The sequence below is a fragment of the Ciconia boyciana genome, chromosome 5 (assembly GCF_034638445.1).
Source record: "Ciconia boyciana chromosome 5, ASM3463844v1, whole genome shotgun sequence".
NCBI classification, from domain to species: Eukaryota; Metazoa; Chordata; class Aves; order Ciconiiformes; family Ciconiidae; genus Ciconia; species Ciconia boyciana.
In genome coordinates, this window is record NC_132938.1 from 8,860,221 (window position 1) to 8,873,034 (window position 12,814).

The 12,814-nt window shown below is 41.0% G+C and overlaps 1 protein-coding gene across 1 annotated transcript; it reads right to left on the reverse strand.

Annotated features, from left to right (window-relative positions):
- Window positions 1–404: 404 nt before the first annotated feature.
- On the reverse strand, window positions 405–8,765 carry SLBP (stem-loop histone mRNA binding protein). Its single transcript, XM_072862399.1, has 8 exons — window positions 8,583–8,765; window positions 7,843–7,974; window positions 5,256–5,360; window positions 4,656–4,715; window positions 4,270–4,401; window positions 3,499–3,648; window positions 2,097–2,181; window positions 405–1,360 (listed from the first exon to the last, which is right to left on the reverse strand). The coding sequence occupies exons 1-8, from the start codon at window positions 8,624–8,626 to the stop codon at window positions 1,244–1,246; spliced, it is 825 nt and encodes a 274-aa protein (XP_072718500.1). The 5' UTR covers window positions 8,627–8,765; the 3' UTR covers window positions 405–1,243.
- Window positions 8,766–12,814: the final 4,049 nt, after the last annotated feature.

A 12,814-nucleotide genomic window follows, 5' to 3' on the forward strand; every position in this document is an offset into this window, starting at 1 on the left:
CATTTTAAAGATAAAACCAGGTGAGGTGACTTTAAAAAAAGGTCTTGTTTACAATAGTAAACAAGACTGAAGTGTCCACCTAGCTCTTCTAGCAGTTTTTCTAGAGAACAGAGCTAATGGACACCTACTGAACTAAACTGCTTTCTAAGGAGTCTGCAAAAGATCAAAAACAGGCTTACCCATTATAACTAAGCCTTAAGTTCACCCCAGTGGCCTGCACACAAATAAAGTTTTTAAGGTCTCCCTCAAAGTCAGAGGATGGTGCTAACACACACATATCCTAGCCTAGTATCAATATCAGTCTCAAATACATGGCTTTCAGTATTTTCCTGCATTGTTGTCCACAGAACATCACTAGTAGGAAATGAAGTTGAAGAGTCATAAGTAAATGCAATTCCATTTATTTTCCAGCAACATCCCATACAAAAGTAATGGAAACATTAACTGCTTTCAGCAGAAAATCTGTACAGTGTTATCATTTACAACAGTTTTACATTTAAAACCAGCAAATTAAAAAGAAACAATCATTTAACCTACACATTGTTTTCTTGACTGTATTAACAAATGACTCATGACTATTTACAAATTTCAAATTCAGGCTACTGCTTCTTAAAGCATTATTGCCTGGGCTTTACCATACTGACCTCCAATTTTTTGAGAGTATTTTATTTCCAATCAGAAACATTTTTGCAAATAAAAAAGAATCTGCTTTTTAAAAAAAAAAAGGTAAGGCAGTTTATTCTTACAGTAAATACTGCAGTAGATGAGTTTACTAGTACTAATCAGCAGTGTGGTTCAGCTACCACCTGCATTACTTCAAGTCAGATCCTTGTAGTTAAGTCAGATGGAAAAGCAAGGTAACATACAGATGCTCAAAAATATCTCCCTACTTTGCTCTAGATCTGCAGGTGGACAACTGAAATTATGGACACAATGAGGAAAAAAAAAAATCAGTAAGATCTTGATGAACTATTTATAATTACTTGAGGATAGCATTGCCTTTGGCCTTTTTTTCTATTGAAACGTTTTATAAAAAAATCTGATATACATAAATTAAAAGTTAAAAAGAAGTCACACAACTGTATTTTTACATAAGTTTGGTCCAGAGAATATGTAGACCAACCACAACTTAGAGAACAGTCTTCAACTTTGCTTAAGCTTTCTTACTATTAACAGTTTATGAATAAAGCTAACCTCTCAAATTTAAAAGAAACTTCCTCTAAAACAGTTTGCACAAGACTATTTAACTCACAGTATCGAAATCTTTAAGTGGTTCACTCAAACACACTTCCAAGTCAAATTCACCCTCTGCTGGACAGTCAACATGCCTAACTTTGGTGGGGGTGCCAGAACAGGTATCCTGGAATACAAAGTCAGTTAATAATTAGCAGTTAAGTACAGGTTTAGTTATGCAATAATTCATTTCACTCCTGTAATCTGTTTAGACCACCCTACAACAGAGGCTTACAAACAGTTTACAGGCCATACAAAAACCCAAGGCTAGTCTTAAGACTGAAGAGATTTAAAGGAAGGTTTCTGCCCATTCAACCGCGTTCTAAGATTTCCTGCAAACGTTTTAAGGGTCTATATACGCATACATTATACAGATTCAATATTCACCAGAGAAAGAAATCCACCAAGAGAAATGTTGCTAGATCTTTACTGAAGGTTACTGCTCAGCTGTACTAAATGCTTTCTGGATAAAAAAGAGCCTACTTCAAAAAGTCTGAGTGTGCTAAGAAAATTACATCTTATTTTAACATTACGTATTGCAATCTAAAGTAGTATTTCCACTGTACATCACAGTTCATAACTGACATGCTTTGAAAAGATAAATTTTCTTTCGCAGGCTATGAAAAGTGAGATATCTGTCATTTGAGATGGTCACTCAAGTTCTAACTCTCTGAACTCAGACTACACACAGACATTGGCTATAGCTGGGAAAAAAATCTGAATTTAAGATCGCTCAGCTTTATAAACAGTCCCTAAACACAGAAGATTATGGAATTCCTCATGTATTCAGGCTACTCTGGATCTAATTCCAAGTAATGGACCTATTGTTAACAAATATTTATGCAAGTGACAGATATGCTTACATCATTATCTTGACAGCTTGTTTGAGATTCAGTAGAATTGCTTCCAACAGATTCTGTCTCCATCTCACCAAGGTCAACAGGACTCCTGTAAAATAATTAAAAAGCATACAGCTTAACACAAATTCAGTTCTTTAGTAGTAAGTTGCACTTTGTAGGTGCAGTTCTGAAAATGAAGGCCAAACAAGAGCAAAGAGACCTACAGAGATTATAAGGACAGTGGTAGCAAACTGCAGAGACCAAACGGGACAGCAGGTCAACTCAATACAGCCAAAAGGGACAAGGACTAAATTAAAGTCTTGAGACTGAATACTGCGACTTGTCAAAGACAAACACCCAACACTCAGACAATGCCTCAATACAAATGATGACAAATATTATGGAAGAGCAAGGAATTTTTTTTTCCAGACAAAGTTTTCATCAATTTGTTTTGCAACATAAGATTTAACATCCACTATACACAGAACTAGACCCAAGCATCTGAAGATAGACTAGGTTTTCAACACCAATGTACACAGTAGGCTTCCAGCAGAAATACCAAACCAACTCCCCTCACATTGATTACAAGTAAAAGGAAGCTAAAAGTAAGCCTTTGCTTTTAGATACCATTGCTCCATATTGGTTTTAAAATCAGCATCGCTGTTAGGGAAAAACAGTAGTTTATTACCACAAAACTGATTCCTGAGGAACTAGTTACATCTGTGTCCCCTTCATTCTGTAGTCCCACAGTTTTATTTTGGGTGTTCCCTCATCAGCTATATTGCTTTCTATAGAGGAAAATAACTAGTTGCATTATTCCACATCTTCCAGAGCAGAATACCATAGTAGCTTGGACTGAATGCTTGTGGCCATGATTTTAATTTAAGGGTACCTTGAGATGATTTTACAAGTACTTTCCTCCTCTCTGCTGAGAAATAAGAATTTATACCACTGTTCTTGAACTAGCAAGTAAGAAGGCTATGAGGCAGGTTCTCGTACATTTTATCGGTCCAAGCTCAATATTCATGAGATCTGTTAATTAGTGAGAACTCTCCAGCACTGCTTCTACCACAGATTAATCTGCAGACTGCTCTGAAAGAATCAGCTTGCCTCGATGGTGTGGTATTTTCTTTTATAGAGTACTGCAGAATAAGCTCTGATTTCACCCAGCAGACATACGTTAAAGAAGTGAGGGATATATATGTATGCCCGTGCAAGGACACTGGGTAAGTCTAGTCCCACCAACTAGGTCCAGAAAGCTGTTAGCTATTTTGACTGAGAAGGAACCGAATAGCGCTAAGTGTGGATAAGTAACTAAGGAAAACATTCAGCAATCACTGACTTGTCTCAAAAAGAGCTATGCTTTTTTAACATGAGGTTTTTTATATTAATTTCTATAAAGGTATCTTGAATACTGTATACATACATTTCTTGCAGATCACATCCTTCTTCAGTAGGTGGATCCCAGGAATGCAGTGCAACTTTCCATAATTTAATTTGCTGGTCCCATGACCTACGGCTGTACTTCTTAAATTTATTTGGAGTTCTGGGATGAACTCCTGGTATACGATGACATCTATCCAGATATTAGACATGAAAAATTCATTAGTGTTTTTCACACGTACATAACGTAGTTTTAAATGTTAAGACTGATTGCCTGCTACAGAGACTCATTACAACACAGCAAATTCTAAGTTATTATATTATTTATGAGAATACTGTGCAATTCCAGCACACAAGTGAAAAGTTGTCAGCTCCATATAAACTTTAGTTTTTCTGTCTAGTCAAATGAAAAAAGGATTATCAATCATAGGTCTGAAAACCTTATTCCAAACTTAAGAGGAACTACAGTCCATTTTGTCTTTTACTTTACTAATGAGAAAACAGACTGCAAAAAGCAGTTTCGTTTCTTCCTAGCTGACAAGCACAACGTAAAGAGCTTTCAGTTCCATTTCTGCAGCATGAGAATGTTTGAAGGGATATTCCTCATATACCAACTAGTAAAAATAAAAATCCATGTCTCTTTTGAATGTTAGTGTGACTTATCAGTTAAAAAAATGTCTTAGAAAGTTTAATTTGTAGATGCCTTCTATTTGAATGTGTCCCAGATACCAAGTTTAGTACATTAATATGCTTATAAAGAACAGGTATGACTTACAATCGAACATTTAGTTTTCCAGAAACTCGAGCAGCTTACCTAGGAACTTCTTTAATATATCTATCATATGCAATTGTGTTTTTTCCGTAGTTGATCTGTTTTTGTCTTCTCATCAAAACCACTTCATCTGTCTCAAGTTCTACTGTCACAGTGGACTCCTTTGAATCAGAACTAAGTAAAAAACATTTTAGATTTACGACTACTGGAAAACAAGCGACACTCAAACCAACCCACATGTAGAAGATTATAAAGAAACATGTTAAAATTTTTCAGATGAACGCTTGGGATGTTACTGAACTATGATGTTAGAGCAGACTTAAGATGAACTATTTCAAACTGAGCATTTTCAGAAGCAACAATGGTATATGTGAAAATTCAGACCTATTGTCAGGATTTTCCTCAGCCGAGCTAGAAGTTTAACCTACCTTCCAGAGGAGGACTTCCTTTCTCTTGAAAATTCATTTATCAGGAGTTTTCTTCTGTATCTGTAAGAGTTCAAATCCATATTAAGAATATACACAAAGAGAACATGTAAGGCTCCACTGTCACAGCTCACAAGTTGATTTTACTTCTCAGCTAAGGAGTTGAGAAGTCTCCTCAGTCTTGAAGTCAACCCAGACACTGTAAATGCCTTTCCACTACGGAACTGATGCTTCAGTTTTCCCCTAAAAAAATTATGACGACTTTCTTTTCCTAAGTCTTTTCCCTAAAAATCTTTTTATAGCAATGATATGCAAAAACAGTAATTAGTGAAAGGACATTCAAAGTAATTCAATCTAAGAGATTTAGGAAAGGATTCTTCCAAAAGGGAGGTATTTAGGGATACACATCAACTCTCCAGAGAGTATGCTATGTCATTCCTGCAGGACTTAAGCCAAAGCTGACCTAAAAGCAGCAGACAAGAAGCTAAGCTCGGTCTGATTTTACTGCAAGGGTGAAGTTAAAAATAAAAGTCAATACAAGTTCTACAAGACACCTACCATTTCCCCTCCTTTCCCCACTTCATCTTAAACACCCGTGGGTACCTTGCAATTTCTTTGTTAACACTAGTCCTCATTTCATCTTCTTCCACTGCAGTTCCCCAATCTGAACAGCGGGAAAGGGGTCCAGGGCCTTCCGGTGTTGTAAAACTAGAAAGAAAAAAAAAAGCCTCTACATTTTATTTTATTGTATTTCCCATCCCACCCCCAGCATCCCCCCCCTTCACAGCTTGGTAACTAATTAACATATTAATTTATAGTACTCACAATGGCTGTGAAAATCTTGTATTGTTCTATTAAAATGTTATCATTGTAAAATTAAGCATCAGTTGAGAGTGCCACCTTGAGGTTGTGTGGTTTGGGTTTGGTGGTTTGCTTTTTTTTTTTTCCTTAAAGTTTATGTAGCTATCTATAGAAGCATACCACTGTAGCATGTAACCTAGCCTACACTTTCAATAACTTTAACCTGATGTCCTTCAGAAGACAGCATGTGAAATACCAAGTTTACTCATTTACTCACTTATTTTCACTCCACTAAATGAGTTAACAAATATTTATTCTTTCATGATTACAGACTCATTAGCTATATAAGAGACAGAATTCAATTGTACAGCTAATTAAAATTATATGATAGCACCAGGAGTTTCTCCATGTGAAAATATACTTAGTAGAGAAGGCAAAGGCACAAAAAAAGCAGGCAATTTTTAGCTAGTAAACTGAGATTTGCTATGACTTTGCAAAATGGTATTTAACAACTTTATTGTAGTCCATTACCATCACAAGCAGATTCAGACTGTTGCAGGGGAATAAGCGTACATCCCTTCCCAGCCAACAACAGTTGTCTACATTCAGATTATTGAATATGTTTTCCAGTTTCTGTCCTCCTGATGACTAATTTTACTAAAGTACAAACTCGAAACCGTATCCTACAGACCAGAGCTTTTTCAGTAGATCTGCAAACGCTCTGGAGACATACCAGGATTCCGTGCAAAGAAGTCCCTTGAAGTCAGAGAATTAGATCCATCTGCGCTAAAACCAGTTCCAACTCCCTTCCTGCTCCCAGCTCAGAAATAGGCTTGCACTACTTTGAAGTTTGTTAAATTCAAACTAAAAGTTCTTTTTAGATGAAACCCAGTTACCAACTCAGAAAAATTAAAAAGCCATAGCAAACAGTACAGGTCCCTCTGCAAATATCTGTCCAACCTCCAAGGATTTTTAGCATTTGCTTATATGGATTTCCAGCTCTGCAGAAAATGCAGGCCACATTCAATTATTGCTCTCCCATGATAGAGAACAGCACAATCCCAGAAGCACCTGGTTAGTCCCACCATCTGAGCTTTTTCCTCACCACTGTGTCATACCTTTTTATACTTGTTTGATTCTGTACCTGTGCTGTGTATACAGAGAATTAGGGAGAACGTGGGAGGGTCTACAGCTTTTTCTCTGAATTAATTTTCACTATGACAGTACTGGTGCCAGCCATAATAAGCTTAGCTCTCTTTCTTCAGACCCTCATCCCCACATGCCATTTCACACTTGGTGAGAAGCTCTGGTGCTGTGATAGGACCTGCAAATGGTGCTGAAACTCTGCCAGAGCTGCAGAAAAACAAGGCTGTAGCCCCCGCCCCAGACTGAATCTGTTGTATGACCCAGCCTCCATCCCAATCCTCTTCCCATTTTAAAATTTTATTTTGACACGGTTGAAAAAAGTAATTTTAGTGCAGGAAGAGAACAACTTTAGAGCTGAATCCAAGCTAAACCAGAAAGTACACCTGTTCAATTCAGTATTGGAAGACACACAAAAGCTTTGCTTATTTAGGTTGAAACTGATGGAGCAATCTGTAAAGTTTCATCTTTGTACTCCTATTCAAACATACTTCCCAAAATTAATTTCATTTACTCTGGATATTGTAATTTGAGACACTGACCAATGTCTTCGCTGCTTATTATCTGCAAAGAAAAATGGGTAGTTACAGGGCACAACCCATCTCATTCTAGATTAGAAATCTAGATTCAATCAACTGGGCTGCAGGCCACAACTCCCATCCACTGATAAAAGGGACTAAAGGGACCGTGACATGAATAGCTCAGATGTAGACAGTGATATAAAGTAAGATACTTTCACTAAACTGAAGTTTACCTGTGCTGGGAAATGGTAAGGAAGGCAGCGAGCAGCAGTACGAACAGAGCGAGTGACCTCAGAAGTGGACCCCAGCACACATGTGCTGACAAACACAACTTTTCAAGATGGTCTGTTCTGCCTTCAGAAATATGAAGACAGATGACTTTTAATTTTACCACAACAGTACGTACAGCCTTTATCCACAAACAAACATAACTGGCTCGTGCAGTTATGCTTCACAATAAATGGCAGCAAGCAAGAATGAAACAGGAAAGAAAATGATGAAGAAAGTAATTCAGGCCATAAAAATGAAAAGTGTTTGTTATTAAGAAGTGACTCCAAGATAAGAACACTGCACTTGATTCTTTTCCCTCCTTTAAGAGTAGCTATTTATGATCGATGAGTGATTTATAAATAGGCAGGTCTTGAAAAACTGAGTACAAGAGTCAATTCAACAGCTCCTGGTGAACAAAAGAGCAGAGAGTTGTTTCTATTGCAAGCGTTGCCTACCTGTCCAGCCTGTTATCAGAAGGCCTGTACTTGTTTTCATCAGAAATGGATGAATCGGATTCATTCTGCTTTCTCCGCTTCCCATCTGCGCCACGTTTCCTTCCTTGGGACCAGCGAGGCGGAGGCTGTGGGCTGGCAGCAGACAAGCCAAGACAAGGTGAGCATGATAGGTGCTTTTATTTTATTAACCTCTTCGAAACACCATCCCATGCAGACATCGTAGTTTACTTATTAATTTTACTTCAACAAATCAAGCTTAGCGACACAAGTAGATATGGGCCTTAAGAGTCCCTCGGAGGGAGGCTCACCCCCGTAAGGAAACTCCGCTACTAACGGCCCCACAACTGCCCCTCACGCCCGCCCTGCCAGACAATGGGGGAACGGGAGACCTGGGCATTTACACCCCTTCCCCCCGCGGGAGCTTCAGCCCCGCTTCCCTCCAGGCGGCCCAGCCCAGCCCAGCTTCGCTTTCGCTGGGGACCCGCACCTCAGCGAGGGGCGAGCAGCAGCCCCACGGGCGAACATGGCGGACCCCGGGCGGCGGCGCGCGGGGGCCGTTGGGGGCAGGGAGGCCACGCGCAGGTGCGCGCGGGCCGCGGTTCCCTCCCCCACCCCACGGCCCGCCTGAGGGACGGGAGCGAGGGCCTCTACCGCTGTCCGCCGCTCTGCGACCGGAGGGAAGAAGGGGAGGGAGGAGCGCCGGTACCGCCGCCCCTCACCTCAGCCCGCGGCAGCCCTACCTGCTCTTCGTGCCGCCGTGCGGGCTCCTCTGGCGGAAGGACATGGCGCGGGGTACCCTCGGGAGAGCTGGAGGAAGAGCCGGGCGGCGAGGGGACCGGAGCGGACTGCGAGGTTGCGGCGGGCCGTGAGGGAGAGCAGCCTTCCTTCCCGCTCAGCCCTTTCGCATCTCCCGCCGGCGCTGACTGACACCGCCCGCCCCGCCTCCCCGCGGAGCGCCTGCGCCGGCCCCTCCATGGGGACAGGTACGCGAGGGGGGTGCGGGGGAGAAGGGGGAAAGCGCGGCCGCCAACCCGCGTCCTCTCCCCGCCCGCCCCGCTGAGCCGAGCCCGCTGATGGGCGCGAGGCAAACACGCTCCCCGCCGCGGCGCCCCGGCACACGCGGCCCCGAGGACACTTACCTCCCCCCCCCCCGGCCCGTGTAATGGTTTAGCCCGCTCCCGCCGGCCCCGCCCAGCGCCGCCCCGGGGCGTGTTGGCGGGAGACTTGAGCGCGGCGGCGCGCAGTTTTGGCGCGCGCTGGCTGCAGAGCGGGGCCGGGGCGAGCAGCGGGACCCGCAGCACCGCAACCTGCGGCCCGGGAGCGAAGCGCTGCCCGTGTTAAACAACAAAAAAATCGCCAAAACAAAAGGAAAAATGCAGATTCCCGCGGTTTAAAGATGCAGGATTGCAGTCATCGGCACGGCTCTTTAATCCATGACGGGCACGTGGTATTTCAAGGGCTAGGTCAAACCCTATGGCAGACCCTTATGACATAAATTTGTATTTTATGAAATGACATGGCATTAAATAACGTTTCGTATCGATAGTGAATAAGGTCGGGTAATGCCGTGAGGTTGCTATGCTGTAGTAGGTGGAGTTTTCAGGTGTTTTTAACTGTGAACGGATGGTGTTTCCACAGACACGGTGAGATCCTTTTCCTCTGTGAGATCTGGTATATACTGACATTTTACAGCAGTAATTTAGAAACAACGCGGAGAACTCCTACAGCAGAACGCAAGTGCAGCTTTAGATGCAAATACCTTTGCAGCCCTCACAGACTGAAGGCTGGTGGGACGCTTCACAGAGAGCTGCATGCAAACTGGGCAGCATTTTCTCCTGGCCTCGGTGCTTCTTCTTGGACACTGGATGTAGCTATCACAGTAACAATGGCACACGTAGTAAAGTTATCTCTAGGTAAAGTGATTTTTATCTCTCACCACGAGCAAGCAAGAATTCATATTTAAAAAGGCATTAGGTTATTTTGGGCATGTAATATAACTGTCAGATTTCTGCAGGTTTGGTATTCAGAATGTGATACGGCAGCAATGAGAATGGGATGTTTCTCTTGTTCTGGAACCAGATTAGAGTTTTCTTCCTTTTTTCAAGAGGTATTTTTCTTGCTTCTCAGACCAGCAAACATATCAACTGTGGTCAGATTAAGGTTAAAACAATCAGCAGAGAGATATAATATTCTTAATTTAATAAAATTTATTGACATTAGTAAGATATAAAGCAAAGGAAATAACACTGTTCTCAAAGTAAACTTTTGTTTTGTTCTAGAATTCGGTTTCGAAGGTATGCAGTTACCCCTGAGAATGTTTAATTATGTGTTATTTTTCTGCTTGTTCAGATGCAGTCTTTGCATATTCTGACTCAGCTTTACAGGAGATAGTCTGTTTTCAGTATACTACAAAAAAATCCATCACGATGCCTCAACTGAAACCTTAAAAATTATGAAAAAGTGCCTCCTGCTTCAGTTCACAGGAGCAACACGTGAGAGGGGAAAGCACACAGTCAGGATATTAATCCTTTTTTTCTCTAACAAGAGCCCCGGCCTATTTCATTGAATCCATTTCTTCCCAGCACCCTTAGGTAATACTCATTCATCCTAGACTTTCTAGTCATAAGTTTTCTGCTGTCAGAATTACAGGCTTTGTAAGAGCTATCGTCACCTATGGCCACAGTAGCTCTTGCTTGCCATAGAAGCTGGCATAATTCTGCATTAATTCTAAGAATGCATTTTTTTCTAACCACATCTCACCTGTGTGTCACGAACTGAATCATCTGTTGCCCTGGCCCAGCTGGCCTCTCTATTATTGGCATTTGGGTACTGCCTGAGGCATACAATTAACTTCTTGTCACTATCCACATCTTCATTGCTGCTTCTTAAAAAATAAATTACCACTGTACAACAGTTATGATAATAAAAGTTCAAAAAAACAGAGCAGAATTATAGTCATGGTATCAGGATACAGAAAATAGGATTTTACATTTAGTTTTAACAACCTTTCTTCTGGATCATACATGGTTTGCATGTCAGTCTACATTTTTACTGGATCAGTCTCATCTTTCCTAGGTAGCAGAAAGCCAGCAAACGTTGGCTCTCATTACTTGACAGAAACACAGTTATACATTCATACCTAATCTAGCTCATGCAAGGTAATTGCATGGAGTCAGTATAAATTAGTTACTGAGCTCTGAAAACAATACAAAAATTCTCCAGGTTTCACCAGGAAAGCTTTCTAGTGCAGATGTGGCCTTAGTCCAAAATGCTTCTAATGATATTTAGGGATATGAGACTATTTCAAAAGCTGCAATTAGTTGTTTGTTTTTTTTTCCTTTAACTTGCATATTTGTTTAGTAAGGTTGCAACAACCACTGCAGTTCTCAAGAATCTCTGCTCTTTGGCTCATCCAAAGACCGGACACTTAAACAGCAGTAAGGGAAAATTTAACTGTCAGCTGAGCAGGTACAAAGCAGCCCTGGAGTAGGTATTTGACAGATTGAAGAGCATAAACATGTCTTCCAATAACCTAACATTCATTACTATGACAGGCTATATTTGAGTAACACTTGCAAGATCAGCAATGAAGTGTGTTTGATGGATGGCAGAAGTAGCAAACAAAAGTTGGGGTTGTTTTTTTTTTGTTTGTTTTTATTTTGAGCAGCCTAACACAAAAGCAACTACCAAAGCCCAGCAGTGTTTTTTGGAGAGACTTTCTGAGTACATATTGACAGGTGGTGTTTTGTTTCGTTGTTTTTTTTAAGAAGATACTTCATGCATAGCAAGGTTGAAGTGGATGTTGAGAGGGAAAATTTGCATCTCTTCTGTAGAAATGAAGCATGGTTTCACAAACTACAACTTTCTCATGTAATTATTTACAGAAATGAAAGTGAAAGGTGCCTGCTACTCTGGCTTGTATTTCCAGTTATCATTTACATGGAATTGGAGCTCTTCACAAGTTGAGTAGAAAGGACATAGTCACCAGGCGCAGTGGGTGGCAGTACACACCTTCATGTCCTAGGAAGAAGGAATTGCCTAAACAGCATAATTGCAGCTGAAACAAGTATGTTGCTTTAGATCCATATTATCTAAAGTAATTAAGACAGTCATCAGAGATACAGAATATGCAATACATATCTTAGTCTTTCTGCCTCTTCTTCACCACATGCTCCCATTAATTCCAGGTGTCTAGACTCAAATCTTGAGTAGTTCCAGGAACACATTTGTTTCTTCCCGTTTCCTGATTAATCTTTTTTGGAGAGTTGAATAGAATGGCCTACAGGAACATCCCAGCTGAAGTCTGGTAAATAACCAGGCAGCCCTTCTTACCCCTTTTTCAGTTTGCAGATAGAAAAAGGGGCTTTCTTCAAGGCTGTGCAAAACCATACAGCACAGTATCTACAGCTGCTTTTAACTGGGCATAAGAGCAAGGGTAAGAAGGCAGAGGTCAGCGAAGGGTCCCACATCAGCACAGTAAAAACTGCTGAATTTTCTTCTACCAGAGATCACTGCAGTATTATGTATGTGGCCTTGAAGGCCAAGAGGAAGCACCTGCTCAGTGAAGCTCAGGATTGCTCAGATGTATTGAAGATCCTCTTCATGGTGAATTCACAAAGCTCATTGCACATTGCCTTGCTAAAAGTGGGAGAAATTCATGGTAGTTCTTCCAAAAAGACACAAATACCAGTCAAACACTTGGCTGATTTTTTTTTTTTTCAGAGCCATGCCAGACAACAGACAGATGAATACACACAGACATTCACACTAACTTCCCAGCAAAACAAACAGCTTCAGGAGTGAAGACTGCTCCCTGCCAGCCTGCCTTGGAACTGCATCAGGCCAGACCAAGAGTCTTCAGACAATAATTGGCAATGGTTTTTAGAAATTAAACAGTTTGAAATCTCAGCAGCTGGCTTTCTTTTGATTTTTTTGTATTATTTTGCTCAACTTTTCAATGGTTTTACACTTT

Bases quoted from the DNA above. Each gene is read 5' to 3' on its own strand.
- SLBP (XM_072862399.1), bottom strand. From the start codon at position 8,626: ATGTCCTTCCGCCAGAGGAGCCCGCACGGCGGCACGAAGAGCAG. The intron at 5,361-7,842 runs GTAGGCAACGCT...TTTTCTTTCTAG, and splicing joins TCTGATAACAGGCTGGACAG to TTTTACAACACCGGAAGGCC. The intron at 2,182-3,498 runs GTATGTATACAG...ATTATTTTACAG, and splicing joins GGATGTGATCTGCAAGAAAT to GAGTCCTGTTGACCTTGGTG.